At 56.9% G+C, this 26230-nt stretch overlaps 3 protein-coding genes across 9 annotated transcripts in view; 1 reads left to right on the top strand and 2 right to left on the bottom strand.

Annotated features, from left to right (window-relative positions):
• EXD3 (exonuclease 3'-5' domain containing 3) overlaps positions 1-26230 on the top strand; it is a 119503-nt gene that overhangs the window by 54294 nt on the left and 38979 nt on the right. For 4 of the 5 annotated variants that reach the window (XM_050759836.1, XM_050759837.1, XM_050759838.1 and 1 more), the window contains 12 exons: positions 3257-3310; positions 4606-4745; positions 15954-16054; positions 19410-19483; positions 19807-19845; positions 21189-21355; positions 21806-21941; positions 22478-22688; positions 22859-22968; positions 23495-23657; positions 23751-23923; positions 24679-24843. In XM_050759836.1, the coding sequence (XP_050615793.1) occupies positions 3257-3310; positions 4606-4745; positions 15954-16054; positions 19410-19483; positions 19807-19845; positions 21189-21355; positions 21806-21941; positions 22478-22688; positions 22859-22968; positions 23495-23657; positions 23751-23923; positions 24679-24843 (1533 nt within the window). The remainder of the gene's footprint in view (positions 1-3256; positions 3311-4605; positions 4746-15953; positions 16055-19409; positions 19484-19806; positions 19846-21188; positions 21356-21805; positions 21942-22477; positions 22689-22858; positions 22969-23494; positions 23658-23750; positions 23924-24678; positions 24844-26230) is intronic. The other variant, XM_050759840.1, reaches the window with a different exon arrangement.
• MRPL41 (mitochondrial ribosomal protein L41) overlaps positions 1-26230 on the bottom strand; it is a 232279-nt gene that overhangs the window by 177659 nt on the left and 28390 nt on the right. The window lies entirely within an intron of this gene.
• The window catches only part of LOC126937122 (40S ribosomal protein S17-like), a 136853-nt gene that overhangs the window by 102510 nt on the left and 8113 nt on the right, over positions 1-26230 (bottom strand). Inside the window, exon 1 of one of the 2 annotated variants that reach the window (XM_050760479.1) lies at positions 2786-2791. The exons of the other annotated variant lie outside the window; for it this stretch is intronic. The gene's annotated coding sequence lies outside the window, so the exon portion shown is untranslated. Of the gene's footprint in view, positions 1-2785; positions 2792-26230 lie in introns of those variants that run through there. 2 annotated transcript variants of the gene reach the window in all.

Here is a 26230-nt window from a genome sequence, read left to right as displayed (position 1 = left end):
GCCTTTCAAAGACTGTCTGGGGCCGGCTGAATGCGCCTCCCTCGCACTCCGAAGCAGGAATCCCCACACAAAGGGGGTCTTGTCCCGCACAGGCCCCTTCTGCGAAGAAAGCCATTGTCCCCGAGCGGGGCCGCCCGGCAGGCAATGCATGCTCCACTGCTCACCGCCGCGCCCGGCCGAAAGGGGCCGCATTCAGGCCTGTCCGCTCGGATTAGCCGGGACTCACGACTCAATGTGCTGCGATATTTCATGTCGAGGGCAGCGGCTGGCCTGGGCGGGATGAATGCCTGCTTTTGTCCGCTGAGTTATTTTATTTACATTTTTTAAACAGCTTATCAAGGTAAAAAGATAGCTTTGCTTTTTAAAAAAAAAAAAAAAAAGGCCCTCTTGGCTCCAGGCCCTCGCAGAGGTGGGAGGCAGGGCTGTCGCTGGGGTCCTCGGCCTTCCAGCCTGGGCACCTGCCCAGCCTTCCTGCCCCTCAGAGTGGGGGGCCCAGGGGAGCCGGGGAATGCCCTTCCCGATGGTTGGCACCACAACCCCTCCGCATTTTCTCTCTCTTTTTTTTTTTTTTTTTTTTTTCCCCTGAAAGCAGCAGCTCCTGGGCCTTCCTACAGGTTTCTGCAGCCCCACCCTGACCCGGCCAGCTGGACAGCCTCATCTCTGTCTTCCTGGTGGATGCCGCCCATCCTCTGGCAGCAGAGGTCGGGGAGGTCTGCCTGGTGCAGAGGGGCCCAGTTTGCCCCATCTGTCCTCGTGACCCAGCCCCGGGCTCGTTCCTCCCATGGGGTCCAGGACTCTTCACCTTCTGCTGTCTGCTCCCTGGGCCTGGCTCTGGGGCCAGGTGACCTTTTTGTGGCTGCTGAGTTTCCCAAGTGGCCAGGCGTGGACAGTGGGCAGCTGTACGCCATCCTCTCAGGGAAGTGCAGACAGAAATGACCAGACACTGATTCTGAGCCAGGCACCGCCGCAATGAAGGAGCCGTGCAGGGCCCCCGAAGCCTGAGACAGGGGTCCGGCCGGCCAGGGAGCTTCCTGGAAGGGGTGGGTCTGCTGCTTGCCACCCCCCAGCCCTCCACCCCTGTCACCAAGGCTGCCCATGAGGAAGCCTGGACTCTGCCCTTTCCAGGGTGGAGCTGAGGGAGCTCCATCCTTGTCCTGTCCCCTGAGCTGCCAGGTCACAGAGCCTCCACCAGGCTCCAGGTACAAAATACGGACACAGAGAGAGGCTGGGGGCCCCAGGACCCCTGCATGGCCAGAAAGCCCACCTGGCCTCAAGAGGCCCCGGGTGCCCAGAGAGCTCCTGCGGGCCTAGAAAGAAAGGTCCGGACACCTGTTAACCCTGGGCTCTGAATGGCTGTGGAGAAGAGAAGGGCTGAGCTGGGCACCTTGAACCCCCTCTGATGGGGTTGCAGTGTGCAGGACAGGGAGGCAGAAGCCGCCCAGCTGGGGAACACAGCCCGCACCCAGCCCCGCCCAGGCTCCTCCCCAAGCCTGAGGCCTCCTTCTTGGGCTCAGAGGGGTTCCTGGATGGGCGGGGCCCGCCGAGGGCTGGGACCTGGAGCCTGAAGTCTGTCCTCAGAGGCAGGCCGGGGGCAGCAGCCATGAGGAGAGGCCCTGGCCACCTGCCCCTTGCTGTGCCCCCAGCCTCCCTGGTCCCAGTGTCACCTGCTGAGGGCCTGGTCCCAAGGACGTGACGGGCGCAGTCCCATCCTTCACCCCGCTGCACCTGACAATGCCCACATGGGGCAGGAGGAGCAGAGCGAGGGTGGGCTGTGACCACCCTGTGGTTCTGAACGCGGTGAAGGTCCAGGCCTGCACTCCTGCCTTCCCGAGCTCTGGCAGCTTCTCAGGGGGTCCCTAGTCCAGAAGGGGTCAGAGCCCTTGTGTGAAGCTGTGGGTGTCACTGCTGGGGTGGTCCCCATGTGGTGGCCCCTGCGCCCATGCACGCGGCCCTAAGCCCACCTCCCAGGCCCTGCGCCCCTCCCCAAGTGGTGGCCCAGTGCCCCTCTCCAGCCCTGCGCTCCTTCCCACGGCCCTGAGGCCCTTCCCCTTGGCCCTGAGACCCCGCCCCAGGCCCCGCGCTCCTCCCCACAGCCCTGAGACCCCGCCCCGGCCCTGCTCCCTTCCCCACGACTCCGAGACCCCCACGCCCCGGGCCTTGCGCCCCTCCCCACAGCCCTGAGACTCCTTCCCCGGGCCCTGCGCCCCTCCCCACACGGCTCTTAGACTCCCCCGCACCCAGCCCCGGACCCTGCACCCCTTCCCCACCCCCCCCCGGCCCTGCGCCCCTCCCCACGGGCCTGAGACTTCCTCCCCGGGCCAGGCGCCCCACCCCACAGCCCTGAGGCCCCGCCCCGGCCCTTCGACCCTCCCCACGGCCCTGAGACCCCCCGCGCCGGGCCCTGCGCCCTGCGGGCCTGGTGGAGGCCTAGTCTCTTGGACCATGGCCAGACAGTGGAGGCGCCGGGTCAGCGCTGCGCAGGGAAAGGCCTCCGGCCCTGCGCCCCCACCCTGTGCACCGGGGCTGGAAGCCGGGCTTGAGGCTTTCCCAGGCCGCTATTTTGGTCCTTTCTCTGGGCTGCGTGGGGGCAGGGCGCCGATGCTCCGCGGGCTGCTCTCGTGGGTCATTTTTGCTGGTTATGGGAGCGCGGCTTATGGAAATTATTAATAGCAGCTCAGGCCCGCGGTACGTGCAGGCGGTCAGGGCCCGGCCGTGCCCCGATGGCAGCCGTGTGGCCTTGGGGCGCTCGCGGGGTGCCCGTCTCCCGCCTTGTGGGAAGGGCTAGGACCCCCCAGGCCTCAGGGTGCGCTGAGGCTGGGAGTCCTCGGTCTTGGCCCCTCCACTGCAGGCACCATTGTGTTCTGGGCCCCGCAGATGGGTCATGTGGAAGGTCACGGCTTTGCCCTTGCCCTGACCCCACCTCCTATCCTTCCTCCAGCTCATCAGCAATTCCTGAGCAAGGCCCTGGGACCCAGGCTGTGTGGCCAGCACCCCCATGAGTCCCTGCTGCCCCATCCAGGCCAAGCCCAGGCCTCCCACCTGTCCCAGCCCATGCAAGGCCTGGCTCACCACAGGGGGGCTTGTCTGCCAGGCCCGGCCCATCAGCCTGAGGGCCACGTGGCTGGACACGGGAAGGCCCTGCACTCCGCCCTCAGTGACCAGGCTCCGGTGCAAAAGGGTGGTAGCCCCCCCAACCCGTGGTGCTGCCTGGCCCCCTCCCAGGCCCTGAGTAATCTGCTGCCTTTGTGTTTGCCAGGCAGTCATGCTGGGCACGACGTTGAAGCTGCAGCCAGAACTTGATGTTGAAAAGGTGAACGTCTTTCTCATGTAAATTGTTTGGGTTCAAACTTGGATAATGCCCAGGTCTCTAGAAACAGTGTTTGGTGGAGGTGGGGAGTCCACCAAGCCACAGGGGGGAGAGCAGGGCCATCGGGGACCGGGGAGGGCCTCAAGAGCCCCCTAAACCGCCATCCTCCTCGCGGGCTGACCTCAAATCAGACGTAGCTGCACATACAGGCACCCTGTGTCCGGCTGTGCCCCAAAGCCCTGAGTGTGCTGGGGCCACCCCTTCCCTGGAGTGGGTACCAGGTGCCTCGAGGACACACAGCCCATGTGCTTCTGGGACCCTCTTCTGCTGCACATCTCCATTGCACAGTGGCTGGGGGAAGCAGTCACTGGTCTAACTGAATTTCTGGACAGATGACACAGTCCTTGAACCCACAGTGTCTTCAGGGATGGCAGATCCAAGCTCCTACACTGGGAATCTGTCCCTGTCACAGGGACGCAGGTGGAACCTGCTGGTTAAGCAGGGGCGGGGCGGGGGAGGGGGGTGAGCACCACTCGGGCAGAGCCAGGTGGGGACAGGATGCATACCGGTCTCCCTAAAGACGGGGGGGTGTCTACACCAAGGCTTTCGGGGCTGTGTTCTGGGCGATGGGTGCAGACTCCAGGTCTGCAAGAGCTGGGGCTAGAGAGGACTCGGGGCTTCGGATTCTGCCTGAGGACTGTGCCCCAAGGCACTGGCGGGCAGGTGGGCCCCATGCGGTCGGTGCCAGGCAGCCTCACCTGTGGGGCAGAGGCGGTGGGGGAAGGGAGGTGAGGAGCCTTCCTTGAGGGGCTTTGTCTGAGGGAACTGATTCTTGCTGAGGGAATGGCTGGTGTGCCCCAAGGCCCAGCGCCAGAGCCAGGGACTCCCTCAGGGCCTCCTGAAGGCACCGACAGTGTGTGGGTCTTGCAGTCCTCCTTGGGAGACAGTGCTGGTATCCTGTGCCATGAGGAGCATTTCCGGGCTGCCAGGGCTACTGCCGGTGGTTTGTCTCGGTCCTGCCTCCTCACATTTGGTGACAAATGAGCTTCCCCAGGGCGCCCCTTGCCTCTTAGGGCCTCCAGGCCTTCACCATGGAGATGGGGATGGCCACAGAGCCCACCAGGAGCCTGGGGTGGGTGTGTGTGAGCGCCAGTTCAGGCTGGGCGAGCACTGCTGGCCCTGGACGGCCTCCGGGGCCCTTTAGTTCTGATACTTTGGCCGCTCTCTCTGGGTTGGAGGTGAGTCAGGTTTTGGCTGAGATGGTGGAGGCTGTGGCCTGACCGTGTGTCCCCCTGCAGATGAGCGTCCCACTGCTCCTCCAGGACAAGGTGGCCCTCGTGGAGCGCTACGTGGCTGGCTTCCCGGACCTCCAGAGGAGGCTACTGGCCCTCATGGATTCCTGGTGCCAGCCCGGCTTTGACATCAAGGACGTTGCCAGGTGAGTTCCGCGGGGCACTGGCAGCTGGCACCAGATGGCATCCTGGGAGCCCTGGTTAGGGAAGGGAGTATGAGGGGGCAGCAGGCATGTGGGATGTGAGCTCTCCCCAGGAGGTTCTGGTGTTTGGGTCACAGCTACCATGTGACTGCAGCCGGAGCAGCTGCCTCTGGAGAGGAGAGGCTGGGGCTGGCAGCAGCACAGCCCTCTTCTCCCAAGTGAAAAGAGTTAACTGCTCTTAGAAGAACAAAAATAATTCTCCACAGTGGCTCTTCTTATACAGACACGGCCACCATACTGCTTATTTGTTCATTCATTCCTTTGTTCTTTCATCTAATAAAGTTTTTGGAAGCACTTGGTGTGTGACATCTGTCAGCAATTACAGAGAAAAGGCAGCACCTGACAAGGAGCCCATATGGTGCCTGTATGGATTCAGGGAAACTGTGTGCCTGTGTGTATATGTGTGTGCACATGTGCATGTGTGTGTGTGCCTGCAGGTGTGCATGTGTGTGCATGTGTCTCCGTGTGCACATGTGATATGTGTGTTTGCACGTTTATGTGTGCCTGCAGGTATGCGTGTGTGTGCATGTGTGTGTGCATGTGTGTGCATGTATGTGTGTGCTTGCAGGTGTGCGTGTGTGTGTGCACGCATATCTGTAGGTGCATTGTGTTCATATTTGTGCGGGTGTGTATGCATGCATATGATGTGTACGTGTGTGTGCTTGCAGGTGTGTATGTGTGTGTGTCTCTGTGTGCATGTGGTGTGTGCGTGTGTGCGCATGTATGTGTGCCTGCAGTTGTGTGTGTGTGTCTGTGTGTGCATGTGTGTGTACATGTGTGTATGTGCATGTGTATGTACCTGCAGGTGTGCATGTGTATGCATGTGTGTGCATGCGTATCTGTGCATGCATTGTGTTCATGTTTGTGCAGGTCTGTATGTATGCATGTGTGTGCGTGTGTGTACGTGTGTGTGCCCACAGGTGTACATGTGCATGTCTGTGCATGCATGCATGTGTGTACGTGTGTGTGCCTGCAGGTCTGTACGTGCATGTGTGTATGTACGTGTGTGTGCACACAGGTGTACATGTGCATGTCTGTGCATGCATGCATGTGTGTACGTGTGTGTGCCTGCAGGTGTACATGTGCATGTCTGTGCATGCATGTGTGTATGTACGTGTGTGTGCCTGCAGGTCTGTACATGCATGTGTGTGTGTACGTGTGTGTGCCTGCAGGTCTGTACATGCATGTGTGTGTGTACGTTTGTGTGCCTGCAGGTGTGCATGTGCATGTCTATGCATGTGTGCATGTGCGCACGCGCGTGTGTGTGTGTGCGTGATATGAGGGATGACATCTGGGAGGGGAGGGGCTTCCTGCTGTGTATCTGGTCAAGGTGCTCCAAGAGTGAAGCAAGCTGAAAGGTCTGTGAAGGCTCCAGGGCCCATCCACTGGCAGGCAGATCCCGGCCTCCATGCCCCACACAGCCCCAGGGTCATCTTACTGGAGAGTCACAGGCCTAGACTTGGATGTCAGGCCACCCCGGGCCCATCCTCCTCCCCTTGTCCTCCCTTAGATCAATGGGCAAGTCACTTCCACTTTCTGAGTTCGTTTCCTCATTCACACAATGGGGCTGAGTCCACCTGACTCAAAGCATTGCTAAGACGTTTCATCAGAGGGAGCAGGCAGGGCACACACAGAGCCAGGCCAGGCACAGGTGAGCACATAGTCAGTTGCCATCGATCCTATTACATTAAAAAAAAATAAAAGACATAGGGCCGGCCACAGTGACTCACACCCGTAATCCCAGCACTTTGGGAGGCCAAGGCAGGTGAATCACGAGGTCAGGAGATCGAGACCATCCTGGCTAACACGGTGAAACCCTGTCTGTACTAAAAATACAAAAAATTAGCCGGACACGGTGGCGGGTGCCTGTAGTCCCAGCTATTTGGGAGGCTGGGGCAGGAGAATGGAGTGAACCCAGGAGGCAGAGCTTGCAGTGAGCTGAGATTGTGCCACTGCACTCCAGCCTGGGCAACAGAGCGAGACTCCGTCTAAAAAAAAAAAAAAAAAAGACATAGAAGAAAACAGTGAATGCATTGATGGAGGTGGGAACCAGGGGATCTAATTGGGAAGAAAAGAAATATACATGGAAACTGGGAGGGTGAGAAAAACCCTGCAGTGTTAGATTTCATTGGAGATATTGGTTTAAATTAATGATTTTTTTTTTTTTGAGACAAAGCCTCTGTTGCCTAGACTTGAGTGTGGTGGCACAATCTTGGCTCACTGCAACCTCCACCTCCCGGGTTCAAATGATTCTCCTGTCTCAGCCTCCCAAGTAACTGGGATTGCAGGCATGCACCAACACACCCAGCTAATTTTTGTATTTTTAGTAGAGACAGGGTTCCACCATGTTGGCCAGGCTGGTCCCGAACCCCTGACCTCAGGTGATCCGCCCACCTCAGGTGATCCTCCCGCCTCAGCCTCCTAAAGTGCTAGGATTACAGGCATGAACCACCGCACCTTCCCTAAAGTAACGATTTTTAAAATGTTTCCTAGCTCTGTGCTCTGAAAGGGCCTGGATGCAATGGCACCCCATAGCAATGGGCATGCCTGGCTGCCAGCTCAGTCACCAAATGCCATTCTCCACTGAAAGAAGCAAGGGCTTTTCAGAGAATAGACTGAGCACAGAAATGACAATGGTAATGGAGTAGAACACTTTGACTTTTAAAAGTCCACGAGTCCACAGTGATGCCCAAGGGAAGCAGGGAGGAAAGCTCTTCTTTACAACATCTTCCAGCTAACATGAAAAAGGAATGACAGGCCGGGCACGGTGGCTCAAGCCTGTAATCCCAGCACTTTGGGAGGCCGAGACGGGCGGATCACGAGGTCAGGAGATCGAGACCATCCTGGCTAACACGGTGAAACCCCGTCTCTGCTAAAAAATACAAAAAACTAGCCGGGCGCGGTGGCGGGCGCCTGTAGTCCCGGCTACTCGGGAGGCTGAGGCAGGAGAATGGCGTGAACCCGGGAGGCGGAGCTTGCAGTAAGCTGAGATCAGGCCACTGCACTCCAGCCTGGGTGACAGAGTGAGACTCCGTCTCAAAAAAGAAGAAAAAAGAAAAAAAAAAAAAAAAAAAAAAAAAGAAAAAGGAACGACAAAATTAAAAATCACCATATTGCAACTCTCCATAAAGTAACTGATTCAGGCATAGATCATCAAGGGATGCTAAGAAAGAAACAGATAAAAATGTGAGTGACCAACATCAAGAATGAAAGGGGGGACATTGTTACAGACCCTATAGACATTAAAGTGGTCGTAAGGGGATATTGTTTGTAACTTAATGCAAACATACTTGACCATTTAGATGTAATGGACCAAATTCCTGAAAAATACAATTTACCAAAACTGACACTAGAAAAAATAGAACATTTAAATAGTCCTATATATCTAGTAAGCAAATTAAATCCACAGTTTAAAGCTTTATCACAGAGAAAACTTTATTAGAACCCAAATGGTTTCAGTAGTGAATTTTTCAAACATTTAAGAAAGAAATTGCACCATGGTTGGATGCAGTGGCTCACACCTATAATCTCAGCCACTTTGGGAGGCTGAGGCAGGCGGATCACCTGAGGTCAGAAGTTTGAGAACAGCCTGGCCAACATGGTGAAATCCCATCTCTACTAAAAATACAAAAATTAGTCGGGTGTGGTGGCTCATGCCTATAATCCCAGCTACTCAGGAAGCTGAGGCAAGAGAATCACTTGAACCTAGGAGGCAGATGTTGCAGTGAGCCCAGATCATGCCATTGCACTCCAACCTGGGCTTCAAGAGTGAAACTCCATCTCAAAACAACAACAACAGAGTGAGAAGACACCAACAGACTGGGAGAAAATATCTGAAAAAGATGTGGGATAAAGGACTATTATCCAAAATATACAGAGATCTCTCAAAACTCAGCAGTAAGAAAATGAACAACCCAAATTAAAATGGGCAAAGGGGCTGAGCACAGTGGTTCACACCTGGAATCCCAACATTTTGGGAGGCCAAGGTGGGGCAGATCCCTTGAGCCCAAGAGGTCGAGGCTGCAGTAAGCTGTGACTGCACCAGCGCACTCCAGGGGCAGAGTGAGACTCTATCAAAAGAAAAGAAAAGAAAAGAAAAGAAAAGAAAAGAAAAGAAAAGAAGGGAGTTCCTTTCTATGCTTAGTTTGTTTAGAATTTTTATCAGAAATGTATGCTGGGATTTATAAAAATGACTTTTCTATTGAGATGAACACATGGTTTTTCTTTTTTGATCAGTTAATTTTGGGATAGATTCACTTGGCCATTAGGTATTATCTTTGGGGTAATTTTATTCCATTTGCTTAAATTTTGTTAGGAATGTTTGTATCCATGTCCATGAGGGATCTTGGTCTGTTATTGTCTTTTCTTGTAATATATGTTTACTTTTGGTATCAGAAAAATGCTTGCCTGATAGAATGAGCTTGGAATTATTCCCTTGCCTCTCAATTTTCTGGGAAAACTGTGTGCAGTTGGCATTACTTCTAACTGAAAACCCATTTCCTTAAAATAGGACTATTCAGATGGCCTATGTCTTTTTGAATGAGCTTTGGTTGTTTTTGTTTTTCAAGGAATTTGTCCATTTTATCTAAGTTGTCAAACTTACTGGCTTGAAGTTGTTCATAATATTCTCCTGTTACCTGTAGACTCTGTGGTGATGTCAGTGCTCTCATTCCCAGTGCTGGTGATTTGTGTCTTTTTGTCCTGCAGTAATTCTATGATCTATGTCATTTCTAGGTCAGTTTCTACTCATCACATTTTGCCTCATATTTCCTCTTCTCTGCATGCCTGGTAATTTTTTTTTTTTTTTTTTTTTTTTTTTTTTTTTTTTGACAGAGTCTCACTCTGTCTCCCAGACTGGAGTGCAATGGCGTGATCTCGGCTCACTGCAACTTCTGCCTCCCAGGTTCATACCATTCTCCTGTCTCACCCTCTCGAGTAGCTGGGATTACAGGCTCCCACCACCACGCCCGGCTAATTTTTGTATTTTTAGTAGAGATGGGGTTTCACCATGTTAGCCAGGATGGTCTCCATCTCCTGACCTTGTGATCCGCCCACCTCGGCCTCCCGAAGTGCTGGAATTACAGGCATGAGCCACCGTGACCGGCCTAACTTTCCCCTATTTCTGAGGCAAAAGCCTTCTTAGAACTATAGTTGGCTGGGCGCGGTGGCTCAAGCCTGTAATCCCAGCACTTTGGGAGGCCGAGACGGGCGGATCACTAGGTCAGGAGATGGAGACCATCCTGGCTAACACGTTGAAACCCTGTCTCTACTCAAAAAAATACAAAAAACTAGCCGGGCGAGGTGGCGGGCGCCTGTAGTCCCAGCTACTCGGGAGGCTGAGGCAGGAGAATGGCGGGAACCCGGAAGGCAGAGCTTGCAGTGAGCTGAGATCCGGCCACTGCACTCCAGCCTGGGCGACAGAGCAAGACTCCGTCTCAAAAAAAAAAAAAAACTATAGTCAATGCCCTGCCAATTAGGAAGCTTTTTAAACTCTGGGTCTTGGGAGCAGATCCTATTCCCAGCTCTTTGTAAGGCTTGAAAACTTGCCTGTGATGTGTTCAGGTGGCTCTTCCTCCGCTTTGTGTGATCTCCTTGCACGCAGGGTGCTCTTCACTTGGGTGAGTTCTCGAGGGCGCTCCCTGCAGAGCTCCACAGCTCTTTTTCTGGGCATCTCTTCTCTGCAAACTCAGGGAAGCACCCGGTGTCTCTTGGGTTCTCCTTCCCTCACATGTTGCTGGAAAGTTTCTCCAGGAGGGAAAAGGGGGTGATTGGCAGCCTCCCTTCCCATCACTCGGGCATCACTGCCCTGAGCCACCTGTTGCCTAATGTCTGAGAACTGCTGTTTTTATTCAATACTGTACCAAGGACCCACACCAGGGTCCTTGGTAGGCAGGAAAATAAGTACAAAGACCAGGTACAAAGAAACAACTATCATTTTCTCAGAAGATATGTTTTTATATGTAGGGAAGAAAAACCAAAAAATCTACAAATAAAGCATTAGAATTAATAAGTAAATTTAGCAAGATCACTGGTTACAAAGTAAGCTTATAAAAGCCAATTGTAGTTTTTATACTTGCAATAAAACTTGCTCAAATAGGATATAAAATCACTAAGAATAAAGACTGGGTGCGGTGGCTCACACCTGTATTCCCAGCACTTTGGGAGGTTGAGGCAGGTGGATCACTTGAGGTCAGGAGTTCGAGACCAGCCTAGCAAACACGGCGAAATTCCGTCTCTACTAAAAATACAAAAATTAGCTGAGTATGGTGGCGAGTGCCTGTAGTTCCAGGTACTCAGGAGGCTGAGGCAGGAGAATCACTTGAATCTGGGAGGCAGAGGTTGCAGTAAACTGATATCGTGCCATTGCACACCAGCCTGGGTGACACAGTGAGACTCCATCTCAAAAAAAAAAAAAAAAAAAAAAAGAAAGAAAGAAAAAGAAAAAAAAAGAATAACATAAGAGAATGACAAATTTGACTTAATACCTTCTGGACATCAAAGGACATCATTGAGAGAGTGATAAGGCAACTTCTAGACCAAGAGAAGATTATTTACAGTACATATCTTACAAAAGACTTATCCAGAATATTTTTTAAGCAAAAAACCTACAAAGCAAATAAACAATAAAAGACAAACCAAGTTTTTAAATGAGCAAAAGACTTGAATAAGCACGTCACAAAAGAGGATATCCAGATAGCCAATAAGTGTAGGAAAAGTTGCTAAGCACCATTAATATCAGGGAAATGCAAATGAAGCCACAACGAAATACCACTACCTCCTATCAGAAAGGCTAAAATTTAAAATTTGAACATACCAAGTGTTGACAAGGACATGGAGCAACCAGCACTCTCACACACTGCTGGTGGGACGTGCACTGTCGCAGACACTTCAGAAGATTATTTAGCAGTTTCTACTAAAGCAAAAAAAAACGTATGCCAACCCTATGACGTATGTTGTCCAAGTCCACTTAGCATATGCCCAAGAGAAATGAGCTCATTATTCACAAAAGCTCGCAGTCGTGGCAGCTTTAGTCATCGTCTCTGAAACCTGGGACCAGCCCTAGTCCCCAGACCAGCAGAGTGGATGCAGTGATCACGGTTCACAAACCCAGCTGTGAGAGACTAAACCTCGTCACACTCAGCAGTGTGGACAGAGACTGCATGGAAGAAACCAGATCCAAAAGTGGCAGAAGTGTCCCTATTCTATCATTCCGTTTGTATCAAGTTCAAAATCAGGCAAATCATCTCTGGCCATAGAAGTCAGAGAAGTGTGGGATGGGGATACACAGAGATGGACACGGGAGAAACTTTGGGGTGCTGGAATGTCCTTTATTTAAATTTTACATTAGAGACAGGGTCTCACTCTGTTACCAAGGCTGGAGTGCAAGGACACAATCACAGCTCACTGCAGCCTCAACCTCCTGGGTTCAAGCCATCCTCCCGCCTCAGCCTCCCAAGGTGATGGGATTACAGGCGTGAGCTACTGCACCTGGCCTGGAACGTTCTATGTTGAGATTTGGGCAGTGGGTTTACCAGTGCATTTGCACCCATGATTGGCATACCTTACCATGTGTCACTTATACCCTCAGTAAATAGTTTATCTTAAAAAGCAGGACTTAGGCCGGGTGCGGTGGCTCATACCTGTAATCCCAGCACTTTGGGAGGCCGAGGCAGGTGGATCACGAGGTCAGGAGATCAAGACCATCCTGGCTAACACAGTGAAACCCCGTGTCTACTAAAAATACAAAAAATTAGCCGGGCGAGGTGGCGGGCGCCTGTAGTCCCGGCTACTCGGGAGGCTGAGGCAGGAGAATGGCGTGAACCCGGGAGGCGGAGCTTGCAGTGAGCCGAGATGGTGCCACTCACTCCAGCCTGAGCGACAGAGCGAGACTCTGTCTCAAAAAAAAAAAAAAAAAAAAGGCCGGGCGCGGTGGCTCAAGCCTGTAATCCCAGCACTTTGGGAGGCCGAGACGGGCGGATCACGAGGTCAGGAGATCGAGACCATCCTGGCTAACACGGTGAAACCCCGTCTCTACTAAAATACAAAAAAAAAACTAGCCGGGCGTGGTGGCGGGCGCCTGTAGTCCCAGCTACTCGGGAGGCTGAGGCAGGAGAATGGCGGGAACCCGGGAGGCGGAGCTTGCAGTGAGCTGAGATCCGGCCACTGCACTCCAGCCTGGGCAACAGAGCAAGACTCCGTCTCAAAAAAAAAAAAAAAAAAAAAAAAAAAAAGTGGGACTTGCCAGGTGCAGTGGGAGGATCAGTCAAGGCCAGGAGTTTGAAACCAGCCTAGGCAACATGACAAAACCCCGTCTCTACAAAGAATACGAAAATTAGCCAGCCCTGGTGGTGCCTATAGTCTCGTTACTCAGGGGGCTGAGGTGGGAGGATCACTTGAGGCCGGGCGGTTGAGGCTGCAGTGAGCCTTGATCATACCACTGCAGTCCAGCCTGGGGGACAGAGTGTCAAATATATATATTTAACTTTTTAAAAAGTTTTAAGTAGGACTTACAGTTTAAAGTGGCATTTAAACACAAGCATCTATTGCCTCTTTGCTTTAAAATGAAGACAAAGGCCGGGCGCGGTGGCTCACGCCTGTAATCCCAGCACTTTGGGAGGCCGAGACGGGCGGATCACGAGGTCAGGAGATCGAGACCATCCTGGCTAACACGGTGAAACCCCGTCTCTACTAAAATACAAAAAAAAAACTAGCCGGGCGTGGTGGCGGGCGCCTGTAGTCCCAGCTACTCGGGAGGCTGAGGCAGGAGAATGGCGGGAACCCGGGAGGCGGAGCTTGCAGTGAGCTGAGATCCGGCCACTGCACTCCAGCCCGGGCGACAGAGCAAGACTCCGTCTCAAAAAAAATAAAATAAAATAAAAAATAAAATAAAATGAAGACAAAAATTTCAAAAGAATAAGAAGGGAGATGGGAGCTGGAACCTGGAAGGCAGATGTCCAGGTGGCGACAGTCCTCAGAGGCCTGAGAGTGCGGAACCGCAAATGCAAGAAGCCAGTTGGCTTCGGAGCCTCAGGGAGGCACAGTAAGTGGAGGCCCAGATTCCTCCAAGAAGCTGGGCTGGAAACAGGGTCTCCAGGGGGCCTTTGTGAGTGGCACGGTTGAGGACGGGGCTGGGGCTCCGTGCTGAAACCAGAAGGATACAGGTGAGACCCTTGCTGGAGGTGCACAGACGCTTCTCAGCCGACAGTACCTCTGGCCTTCCAGGGCTGCCAGGCCACACCGTGCACACAAGGAGGTAGCTCCTCTGTAGGGCAGCGTTGGGCAGGAGCAGTCAGGGTTGTGGGGGCCTCTCGCCAGCCACAGGTGCGCTGACAGTAACGCACGGGGATGGTTAACACTGCGTGTCACCTTGACCGGATGGAAGGATGCAAAGTATTGATCCTGGGTGTGTCTGTGAGGGTGTTGCCAAAGGAGACTCACCTTCGACTGAGTGGACGGGGAGAGGCCGACCCACCCTCAATCTGGGGCCACCATCTAGTCAGCTGCCAGCAAGGCTAGAATATAAAGCAGGCAGAAGAACGTGAAAAGGCGAGATGGGCCTAGCCTCCCAGCCTACATCTTTCTCCTGTGCCAGATGCCTCCTGCCCTTGAACATCAGATTCCAAGTTCTTCAGCTTTGAGACTGGGGCTGGCTCTCCTTGCTCCTCAGCTTACAGATGGCCTATTTTAGGACCCTGTGATTGTGTGAGTTAATACTTAATAAACTCACTGTATATATATATAGATAGATAGATATAAAATATATCTATATATATTACTTATAATATATATATGTATATATATCCTATGGATTCTGTCCCCCTAGAGAACCCTGACTAGTACACACACTAAGCTGGAGCTTGGAGGAAGCAAAAGAAAACTTAAAAGCACAAACGCTGTAACCAGGATCTTTGGAAGATACTGTGTCTGTGAAGTGGAGGTGGGGTTCCCCCAGAAAGAGCTTTCAGACTGTAGGACCGAACCTGGTGGATGAAGGACAGGATGAGAAATGAAAGCTCGGTGGGAGGTTTGGAAGATAAATTTGAAGTTGTCTTCCAAGAAGTAGCACAAAATACATAAAGAGAAGGAAAATCAGAGAAAAGATGTTTAAAATTGGAGATGCCGTCAAGAAGGTCCAACATACAAATAACGGGGACTCCAGGAAGAAGGGAGAGCAGGGAAGGAAATTCCTAAGTAATTCGTCGCTGACGGGTTTCCAGACGCGAGGCCACGGGAGCCCCTACGGGAACCGGACTTGGCAGGTTTGTGGAGTGGCCGAAGGGGGGTGGAGAGAGACCCCCTGGGGGGGCACATCGTCATGAAATTTCTCAACACTAGTGAAAATGGAAGAGCCTCAAAACCTCCAGAAGAGCAGGTCACATCAGAGGGGCAGGAAGAGGAACGGGTTCTGGGGTCCCAACAGCAGTTCTGGGAGCAAAGCCTGCCTGTGCTAAGGGAGCGTCATCTCGACCCAGAAGTCCTGGCTCCACTGAACTCTCAAGCTGGTGTGCAGCAGGCCCAGACCCTGGAGGTGCACAGCTCCAAAAATACTCCGTGGACCTTATCTTGGGAAACACCCAACAGCTGAGCTTCACCACTACCTGGAGGTCGGAGGGTGTGGACCAGGGCATGGCGGGGGTCAGTCCCAGGACCGTGCAGGGCAGGAGCTAGAGAGTGGCTGGAGGGGCAGGAGGAGCCAAGTGTCAAGGGACCAGGACGGGAAACTGAGAGACAACAGAGCCAGAGAAGCATCAACCCTGAAAGCAGCAGCAGAAGGCTGAGCTGTTGAGGCCGTTACGCGGCCAGAATATCACCAGTGAGAAGGTGCTGATTTAGCTAAAACTCTAATACTGTTAATTTGGGAGTCCACCTTCCGTGGGGAGAAGTCAGTACCAAACACCCAGAAGTCAGTAATCAAGAGATCACAATCCAAGGATGTTACCCGGAAACGTGGAGGCAAATGCACAACCATTTCAACGTCGACCTGCAAGTGCTAAGGATGGGGTGGGCAGGGCTGGGGGGTGATGCCTGCATTTTCCTATAAACCTCACTTGAGGTTTGAACTATGCATGCATATGACTTTGATGAAAACAAAAATCTTAAAACGTATTAACTTAAAACAGCAACAGAGGCTGTGTCTCTCTCTCCCCACAGACAGTACCCTGAGGTGACCTCCTTGAGCCTGGAGAAGCTGAGTCCGAAGGTGCTGAGCAGGCAGGTCTTGCGTCTGCAGGAGCGGTACGGCGTAGCCCCGGGTGAGTCTGGCCCCCCGCATTTCTGCCCCGGAGGCCAGGGAGAGCCGCCAAGCGTGGCCAGGGACATGTTCTGTGACTGGGGCTGCCTGTTGTTCAGGTGCCAACAAAGACCAGCCTTCCCCGAGAGCCCCTCCCTGCCTCTTGCCCAGCTCATGCCAGAGTGGCTGCGAGGTGGGCCTGGCCTGGGCCCTGCCACCGAGCAGCCCACGGGTCTGAGAGCTCCTCTGCCCACCTAGGCGGCTCCGGGAGCGCTTCCTGCCTCCTGCCTGGCTGCAGAGCTGAGAGTGAGTGCTGAGTCCAAGTCCGCAGGACTCCGCAGCCACGCCTCCCAGACCCCTCTGGACAGGCTGATGGCCACACCTGCCTGTGTCATTGGACACCAAGGGAAGCCAGGTCCCCTTTGTTCCCAGGACCCCCTGCAAGAGCCAGGAAGATGCACTGAGGCCCCATCCACGGGGCCCTTGAATCTCAGGAGGGTGCAGGCTGGTGCCTGGCTGGCAGTTTGGGTTTTATCTGGATTTTGCAGTGTTTCTAGGTTCTCAGCATGGTTACAGCTCAAATCCCTTCTGTCGATGCAGTATTGTATCCAGAAGCCTTTGGACGCAGTATCCCACAGGCAAAATGAAGCCTAAAAGCATGGAAATGTCAGGAAAGCTGCCCCCGTCTGTCTGGACCTGAGGGAAGGGCCTTTGCAGCAACACCTGGGCTGCCCAGCTGTGCCCCCGAGTAACTTCTCCCTTCCTCCTTCCTCCTTTTCTCCCTTCCCTCTTCCTCCCTTCCTCCTTCCTCCCTTTCTCCCTTCCTCCTTCCTCCTTCCTCCTGTCTCCTTCCTCCCTTCCTCCTTCCTCCTTCCTCCTGTCTCCTTCCTCCTTCCTCCTGTCTCCTTCCTCCTTTCTCCTTCCTCCTTTCTCTTTCCTCCTTTCTCCTTCCTCCTTCCTCCCTTCCTCCCTTCCTCCTTCCTCCTTCCTCCTTCCTCCTTCCTCCTTCCTCCTTCCTCCCTTCCTCCTTCCTCCCTTCCTCCTTCCTCCCTTCTTCCTTCCTCCTTCCTCCTTCCTCCCTTTCTCCCTTCCTCCTTCCTCCCTTCCCTCTTCCTCCCTTCCTCCTTCCTCCTTCCTTCCTTCCCTCTTCCTCCCTTCCTCCTTCCTCCTTCCTCCTTCCTCCCTTTCTCCCTTCCTCCTTCCTCCTTCCTCCCTTCCCTCTTCCTCCCTTCCTCCTTCCTCCTTCCTCCTTCCTCCCTTTCTCCCTTCCTCCTTCCTCCTTCCTCCTTCCTCCCTTTCTCCCTTCCTCCCTTCCTCCTTCTTCCTTCCTCCTGTCTCCTTCCTCCTTCCTCCTGTCTCCTTCCTCCTTCCTCCTTTCTCCTTCCTCCTTTCTCTTTCCTCCTTTCTCCTTCCTCCTTCCTCCCTTCCTCCTTCCTCCTTCCTCCTTCCTCCCTTCCTCCTTCCTCCCTTCCTCCTTCCTCCTTCCTCCCTTTCTCCTTCCTCCTTCCTCCCTTTCTCCTTCCTTCTCCTTCCTCCTTCCTCCCTTTCTCCTTCCTCCTTCCTCCCTTTCTCCTTCCTCCTTCCTCCCTTTCTCCTTCCTCCTTCCTCCCTTTCTCCTTCCTCCATTCCTCCTTCCTCCTTCCTCCCTTTCTCCTTCCTCCTTCCTCCCTTTCTCCTTCCTCCTTCCTCCTGTCTCCTTCCTCCTGTCTCCTTCCTCCTTCCTCCTGTCTCCTTCCTCCTGTCTCCTTCCTCCTTTTCTCCTTCCTCCTTCCTCCTTCCTCCCTTTCTCCTTCCTCCTTCCTCCCTTTCTCCTTTCTCCTTCCGCAGAGGTGGAGGGTGGTGAAGAGGCAGGCTCAGCCCCCCTGCCCATCTCCTGCCTGCCCCAGAAGGAGGCCGTGGTGAGGCTGCCCTGAGCCCGCAGTGCTGAGCTGGCCTTTCCTTTCAGCGCTGTGTCCTTCCTCCCTTTCTCCTTTCTCCTTCCTCCTTCCTCCTGTCTCCTTCCTCCCTTCCTCCTTCCTCCCTTCTCTCTCCTTCCTCCCTTTCTCCTTCCTCCTGTCTCCTTCCTCACTTTCTCCTTCCTCCTTCCTCCTTTCTCCTTCCTCCCTTTCTCCCTTCCTCCTTCCTCCTTTCTCCTTCCACCTTCCTCCTTTTCTCCCTTCCCTCTTCCTCCTTTCTCCTTCCTCCCTTCCTCCTTCCTTTCTCCCTGTCTCCTTTCTCCTTCTTCCTTCCTTTCTCCCTTTCTCCTTCCTCCTTCCTCCCTTTCTCCTTCCTCCTTTCTCCTTTCTCCTTCCTTCCTCCTTTCTCCTTTCTCAGAAGTATATTGGGCTTTGTGTAGGTGCTACCCAGAGGTGCCACGTGGTTTAAAGAGGTGGCGGCCCCTGGGGTGTCCAGTGCACGAGGGTAGCAGAGGCCTCGTTTCCGGGAAGGAGGAAGGTGGGAGGCGGGTGCCCTCATCCCCCCCGGGACCCAGGGCAGGTGGCAGATTCCTGGGCGAGGCCCCTGCTGGAAGTTTGTGCCCTGGTGGCTGTGTTCCAGGAAGCTGGTCTCTCTGGTTAGCCCTTGTCCCTGGCCTTGCTGTGAACCGCACAGACCCCCACTGTAGCCTGCAGATGGGGTCCCCACCACAGGGTGCTCCCAGGTGTTGGAGGCAAGTGCTGGCAAGGGCACCACGTGTCTTGAGAGTGTCCCTGTGTGTCACAGGGACCCTCGGTGAGGTTGGGCCAGAGCCAGGCAGGGGCCTTAGGGACAGATGGTCGCCCGGCTCCCCGTGGCTGCGTTCTGGACGGGGGTGGGCGGGGCGCTGAACGGTCGGCATCCCGCTGAGGACTGGCCAGCCCGTTAGCACCACTGGCTGCCACGCCCTCGGGGGAAGGGGCTCGGCCAGACCGTGGTGCCTTCCCCGGGGCCCCCTCAGGCTCTGGGGTGGAGTATGGAGGGGAGGCTGACGGAGACTGTGGACGTGCGTGGGCCTCGGGCCACTGCCGCTCATGGAGCTCCAGTCACGGGACCCACAGTGAGCATCCGGCTCTGTCCACGAGGTTCCCCCGCCAGTGAGAGAAGGGCAGGGCACACACGCAGGTGCCAGCGCCAGGAAGGAACCTCCCTGAGGAAAGACAGGGAGGCCCCAGAGGGAGGCCCAGATGAAAGGGCCCACCGCACACATGCAAGGGAGAGCCTGGGGCCGGCGGGACCCCCAGGCTGAGTGGGGTGGACCCCAGCAGAGGCCCAAGCGGTGGGGAGGGGGTGAGGTCTGGGGCAGAGGTGGAGGGTGGTGAAGAGGCAGGCTCAGCCCCCCTGCCCGTCTCCTGCCTGCCCCAGAAGGAGGCCGTGGTGAGGCTGCCCTGAGCCCGCAGTGCTGAGCTGGCCTTTCCTTTCAGCGCTGTGTCCCAATGCGGCCATGTGGCAGCGCCTGGCGGCCCTGCGGCACCTGTGCCACAAGCGGTTTGTGGAGGTTCGTGAGCAGGAAGGGGTCCTGGGGGCGGCCAGCCATGGCCTGAGCCACAGACTTTGGCCTGGGATACTCACTGCGCACTGTGGGTTTGCACCGATGTCCCAAGCAGGAGCTGCTTCTCACCCCAGAGCTGGGCGAGCTGGGCCAGGCCTGGGTGAAGGGGAGGCCGTGGGGCCCTGGCTCTGGGCTGTGGCACCACGGTGGGTGAGCACCTGGGCTCTGACAAGGATGTACCCTGCCAGGGGTCAAGGAAAACTCCCACCAGGCCCCTGTTCAGCCTCTGGAGCTGCCTGGCAACTGTCCCTTCCCGTTTGCTTTTGCAGAAGAGCCTGTCTCAGGAAAACTGGGCTGACCACGTGCAGGTGAGTTCGTGCTCTTGCCTGGGCAGCTGTCCTGGGGGCACAGGCCCGGAGCCTCCTGAAAAAAGCAGGCAGAGCTAAGGCCTTCATGGGGGCTGCTGACCCAGACCCCGTGTTGGGGCACGTGCCTGGCAGGCGGGTGCGGGGTCCCCAGGCCCCGGAGGCCTGAGTGGGAGCTGAGGGCATCGGTGGAGCCTGCTGGGCCTCGTTCCAGGCGGACGGCAGCATCCGTGCCACCCAAACCGGCCCAGCGGAGCTGCCTGTGGGGCTGGGCGGGGGCTGAGAGTCACCAGAGAGGTACGGGGCGCCTGGGCGAGGCCGGAAGGAGGAAGGCCGGGCCCCCCCGCCGGTGCCAGCATGGAGCCGGCCGGAAGGGCAGCGGACGTCCTGAAGAATGCGGGCGGCTTCCACGTATTGTCGTCCACGTGGGAACCCACGCCGGGGAAGCAGCCTCGGGCTGCTGGGCCTGAAGCCAGCGGGGCAGGCGGACCCTCCTCGAGGCCGTGGGGCGGGAGGTCGTGCAGGAGCTCAGCCTCCCGGGCGGGTCCCCTCCCTTCCCGCCTGACACCCAAGGCCATCCTGGACCCATGGACTCCGGGACCGTGCAGGGAGGGAGACCCTCGCTCGTGCTGGGCCCTGCATTTCCTGGTGGGGGCCGAGGGTCCTGCAGGCCTGTGGGTGCCTCTGCTTCTGGGCTGGGCGCTGCCACAGGCGGCTGGCTGCAGGGTGGGAGAGAGCTCACCCTGGTGAGGATGAGGATTCTCGGGACCCCCTTGGTCACTGCCACCCGGAGGGCACCCCTCTGTCTGCTCTTGGGCCGTGGGTGAATGGGTGCCCAATAGCCTCCTAAGCCCTGCCAGTCAAACCCCACACAGTGAGGAGGAAGGGAAGGGGCAGAGGGTCTCCCCCGGCAAGAGGAGGAGTGTGGAGATGGGGCAGGCTGGGCAGGTGCTCCAGAAAACACGCCCGGGTTCCTGGGACCCGGGGTGGGGGCAGATGCCTGGTGAGAGCAGGAGGGCCGGTGGAGGCTTGGAGGCCAGGAGGGGCCAGCCAGGGCTGAGCGGAGGTGGGCAGCCTTCACCTCAGGCTTGGAGACCCAGAGGGCCAGCCAGGGCTATACTGGGGTGGACAGCCTTTGCCTCAGCACCTCTATCTCAGCCGCTTTGGTCCTGTGGAACCTTGACCTCAGGCAGGACAGGCACTGCAGGCCTGGGGTAGACGGCTGCCCCTCCTCCCCGAGTGCTAAGAGCCAGTCTGCAAGGTCGGGGTCTATGGGGGTCCCTCGGGGCAGAGCCCTGTGGCACAGCAACGTCCCGTCTCCATCCTCACGGCCACCCTCCCCACAGGGCCTGGTGGGGCAGAGCCCGTGGCTTCAGGAGCAGCTGTCTCAGCTGCTGGTCTCCCACGGTGACCCAGTCACGGCCGCCCGGTGTGCCATGGGCCTCTCACTGCCCGAGGAGCGGCTGCCGGCTGCGGTGGCTGTGGAACTCCGCCAGCTCAGTCTCCAGGGGAGGTGAGCTCCGCCAGGTGACCCCAGCTAGGGGTGGGTTCCGCCCAGGATGGCCCTTACCCTTGGGACGACAGCTCACCAATCTGCACGCCAGTGGCTTGAGAATTAGAAATCAAGACAAAACAAAGAGCACAGCTGTACACATAGCAGACAAGACAGCAGGGCCCAGCCCTCCTACTCTGCTGCCAGCCCACAGACTCTGCAGCCAGATCCATGGCCAGCCCGACCCACGAGGGACCCTGAGGAGCAGGCTGCCCTATGGTCTGGGAGGGCAGCCACTGGGAGGAGAGGCAGGAGCAGGGGTCACGCTGGGCTGGACTGAGCCAGCGTGGGAGGAGGAGCCACGACCCGAGATGCCCCCACCAAACGCCCTGAACGCTCCCCTCCTGCTCCGAGGTCAGAGTGAGTGGGGGACCAGGGACATGGGGGCGCTACCAGCTCTGCCCCTCCCAGGGCGGCTGAGGCTGACTCGAGGCTGGAGGTGAAGGACGTGAAGGACCGTTACTACCAGCTGCCCATCCCCAGGGAGAACATCCACCTCCTGGCCTCGTGGGAAGACCTGACCAGATATGAGGGTGCACTCCTGCAGGTGAGCCCCTCGGCTGCTGGGGCAGCGCCCGGTGGTGGGATCCCCCTGCCAGGCATTGGAGGAGCATCAGGAGCATGGCATTCGGAGAGAGGCAAGGCCTCTGGGCGTGGGCCCGCCAGGTGCCCCAGGGCTGCTGTGAGGGCAGCCATTCCCCGCGCTGTGTTGCTGAGACTCCGGGATGCTGGGTGCTAGGTGCTGGGCACTGGGTGTTGGCATTTACCCAGTCCTGCCAGCCTGTGGAAGGTGCCGTGGGATCCCCATTTTACAGATGGGGCACGAGACGTGGGTGCATCCTGACATGAGCACTGCCTTTGGCACTAGGCCAGGCCTCCCTCTCTGGTCCAGCCACAGAAAGCAAGGGGCAGCTGGGGCACTGGTCTTAGTGCCCCCCAACAGCCCAAGCCCTACAAGCATGCAGGGGTGCAGGGGCGTCTCCCTGAAGCCCAGGCTCACGTTGCTGCTCAGACCCTCCAGGCTGCCGTCGCTGCAGAGCCGAGTTGGCCCTGATGGTCACATCTGCCCCTTTCTGCCCACAGCCCCACCAAGTAGTTGGTGTAGACCTGGAGTGGACACCTGTGTTCGTTGCTGGGGGCCGGCCTCGGCCGTCACTCCTGCAGGTGGCCGTGGAGGGCCGCGTGTTCCTTCTGGACGTCCTGGCACTCTCGCAGCCACCAACAGGGCAGGGAGCCCAGGCCTTCTCCCGGCTGGTGGCCCAGCTCCTCTCGGACCCCTCTATCACCAAGCTGGGTGAGTGAAGCCCTGGGACCCCCTGCCCAGTCCAGAAGGGAAGCAGCCCCCACCTCTGCCTGACCCTTCCCTCTGTGCGCCCCGGGGAGGGTGCTGGGTGCACCCTGGGGTCCGGGGACAGTGCTGTCCCCGCCTGCAGGTGCCCCCCCCATGATGGTTCCCGCCCACAGGCTACGGGATGGTGGGGGACCTGCAGAAACTGGGCGCATCCTGCCCCGCCCTGGCCCATGTGGAGAAGCAGATTCTGGGTGGCGTGGACCTGCTGCTGGTGCACAGACAGGTGGGCACCCACTGAGCCGCTCACACGATGTCGGGTGGGCCTGGGTTTTGAGGGCTGCTTGGGGCCCCTCCACACCTTCCCAGTGGCCCTGGGCTTCTCCTGCCGGATTCCTGTCAGCTCAGCCTTAGTCACCACGGCCCCCGAGCAGAGCCTGGCAGAGGTGGATCTGGCGTCCCCAGGGAGGGAGCAGAGCCTCCTGGCGCGGGCATCCCTGAGCCCCTGTGGGGCCCTTATCTGGTGCGAGGGCACCTTCCCTCGGACCTGAGCCCCGGGTTCCACTTGGAGGAGCTCTGGGAGGGAGCCCCTGGAGGTGAAGGTGTGAACCCCGGAGCTGGCCCCGGTGTGCAGTACTTGCAGCCTGCGACCCCCACGTGGAGCCTGCCCTCGGATGTGTCCCTCCTTCTCCCTGTCGGTGGAGGGGGGCGGGGCCTCCTCCGGAGTCCCACAGAGCCGGTGTGAGTGGGTGCGGTGAGCTGTGCTTCCTTCAGGGCCAGACGAATCACCCTGCAGGGCACTGTCTTAGCAGATGCGGGTGGCAAACATGCCAACCTCAGGCACGGACAGGGCCAAGGGGCTGAGGGGCCTGAGCCTCCTGGTGCAGCAGGTGCTAGGCACAGCCCTGGACAAGACGCAGCAGCTGTCCAACTGGGACCGGCGGCCGCTCTGTGAGGAGCAGCTCATCTATGCAGGTGTGTGGGGTGGTAGGTGGGACTGACCCCTCCTCACGCCCCACGGCCCTCCCGCCCTCTGCCCCAGGAGGCTGAGGCCGACTCCCCACACAGCTGCCGATGCCTACTGCCTGCTGGAGGTGCACAAAGCCCTGTGCAGAGAGCCTGCCCGCTTCCACCTGTCGGAGGACCTGGCCGGGAGCCGGAGGCCCAGGCACACAGAGAGACCAGGGGCTCAGAAGCCACCCGGCTTGCAGAAAGCATCAGCCTCAGCCGCACCCAGGCAGGTGGGTGAAACCCCGCAGGGTCCATTTGTCAGGATTCTTGGGGAAGGAGGTCCCCGTCCATAAACCAAGGACCTGCATAGAGACAAGGCCGCTGGGTCAGAGTGTGTGGAGGGGGCCCTGCTCCTCCACACTGGACCCCCGGCCCCTGGAGTGAGAGGGGAGCAAAGTCCTGGTGAACTACCTGCATGACTGTCATGGGGGCTGCCCTTGCCTGGGGGGCCACTGCTCAGGAGGCAGCCGTGCCCCTGAGTGCCCCAGTCCCCTCCTGACACTGGGCCTGGCAACCTCCTCCCATGGCCCAAGGCAGCATCTAGCCCCCTCCCCATGATCCCCACCCCTCTGTCTATCCCCCTCCCCGTGATCCCCGCCCCCCTGTCCAGCCCCCTCCCGTGATCCCCACCCCCCTCTGTCTAGCCCCCTCCCTGTGATCCCCACCCCCCTGTCTATCCCCCTCCCTGTGATCCCCACCCCCCTGTCCAGCCCCCTCCCCGTGATCCCCGCCCCTCTGTAGGGCATACGCGCCACCCCAACACACACGTGGAGACCCCCCAGCACCGGCACCGGAGCCCCCCGGGGATGGTTTCGTTGCATGTTGTCTGCATTTCTGCTGTTTTATGCACAGCACACACAGTGCTCCTCTTCTGAAGATAAAACAGAGACAGAGCTGGCCACACAGCCTCAGGGCCCTCGCTCTCTGAGGCTGTGAGGGGCTGGGTGGGGTGACCGTGGGACTGCTGACCAGGGCTTCACCGTAGGTCCCTGTGGCTGCTGTGGCTGAGGGCGCCGCCCCTCAGGTCCCGGCCAGGGCCTTCCGCGTGGTGTGTGACAACATGCTGCAGGGGCTGGCACGGAGCCTCCGCTGTCTGGGTGTGGACGCACGCATGCTGGGCAACGGTGACGACCACCGCAGGGCGGCCGAGGTGAGCCTGCGGGGAGGGTCTTGGGATCCTCCTAAGGTGCGGCTGCCCCTAGCACAGGTGTTCCCACCCCCAGCACCAAACTCCTACCTCCAGCTCATCTACGGCTGCCAGCTGTGCCAGGCAAGCTCTGGGAACAGGATGGGGTGGCCAAGGATGGAGAGGTTGGGGGCCAAGTGGCTGAGATGGTCCCAGCCTCAGCCCTCATTGCCCTACAAAAGGAATTTACAGATGGAATTGACACTGCTAATCAGTTGACCTTAAAATAGAGCCTATCTTATTTGGGTGGGCCCAAAGTAATCACTTGAGCCCTTAAGAGCAGAAACGGGGCCGGGTGCAGTGGCTTATGCCTATAAACCCAGCATTTTGGGAGGCTGAGGCGGGAGAATGGCAGGAACCCAGGAGGCAAGTTCCACAGCTGTTTGTACTTTCTGTTCTGAGAGGTCACTGGAGGCCAGGAGTTCGAGACCAGCCTGGCCAACATGGTGAAACCCCATCTCTACTAAAAATACAAAAATTAGCCGGGCGTGGTGGCGGGTGCCTGTAATCCCAGCTACTCAGGAGGCTGAGGCAAGAGAATTGCTTCAACCCCAGAGGGAGAGGTTGCAGTGAGTCAAGATTGCACCACTGTACTCCAGCCTGGCTGACAGAGCAAGACTCCATCTCAAAAAAAAAAAAAGCCAGGCACGGTGGCTCACGCCTATAAACCCAGCACTTTGGGAGGCCGATGCAGGCGGATCACGAGGTCAGGAGATTGAGACCATCCTAGCTAACATGGTGAAACCCCGTCTCTACTAAAAATTAAAAAAAATTATCCAGGTGTGGTGGTGGGCGCCTGTAGTCCCAGCTACTTGGGAGGCTGAGGCAGGAGAATGGCATGAACCTAGGAGGAGGAGCTTGCAGTGAGCCGAGATGGAGCCACTGCACTCCAGCCTGGGCGACAGAGCGAGACTCCGTCTCAGGGAAAAAAAACAAAAAACAAAAACAGGAATGGAACGCAGAAGACAGGGAGATTCAAAGCACAGGAAGGATTCGACGTCTCATTGTTGGCTTGAAGATGGAGGAGGTCACACAAGGAAACCTTAGTCCAACAGCCACAAGCAGCCAGATTCTACCAACACCTGACCAAGCCCAGAAGCAGGTTCTTCCCCAGAGTCTCCTAAGAAGATCCCGGCCACTAACACTGTGATTTCAGCCATGAGACCCTAAGCAGAGAACCTGGTCGAGTCCACCAGATTTCTGGACTTCCACAGAACTATGTTTTACGCTGCTAAGCTTTTAGTAAATTGTGACAGCAGCATTAGAAAAATAATATGGAGGCCGGGCGCGGTGGCTCACACCTTAATCCTTGCACTTTGGGAGGCCGAGGCAGGTGGATCACGAAATCAGG

This window comes from Macaca thibetana, chromosome 15, assembly GCF_024542745.1.
Source record: "Macaca thibetana thibetana isolate TM-01 chromosome 15, ASM2454274v1, whole genome shotgun sequence".
NCBI classification, from domain to species: Eukaryota; Metazoa; Chordata; class Mammalia; order Primates; family Cercopithecidae; genus Macaca; species Macaca thibetana.
The sequence above is the reverse complement of the archived record's forward strand: the minus strand, read 5'-3'. Positions and strand labels throughout refer to the sequence as shown.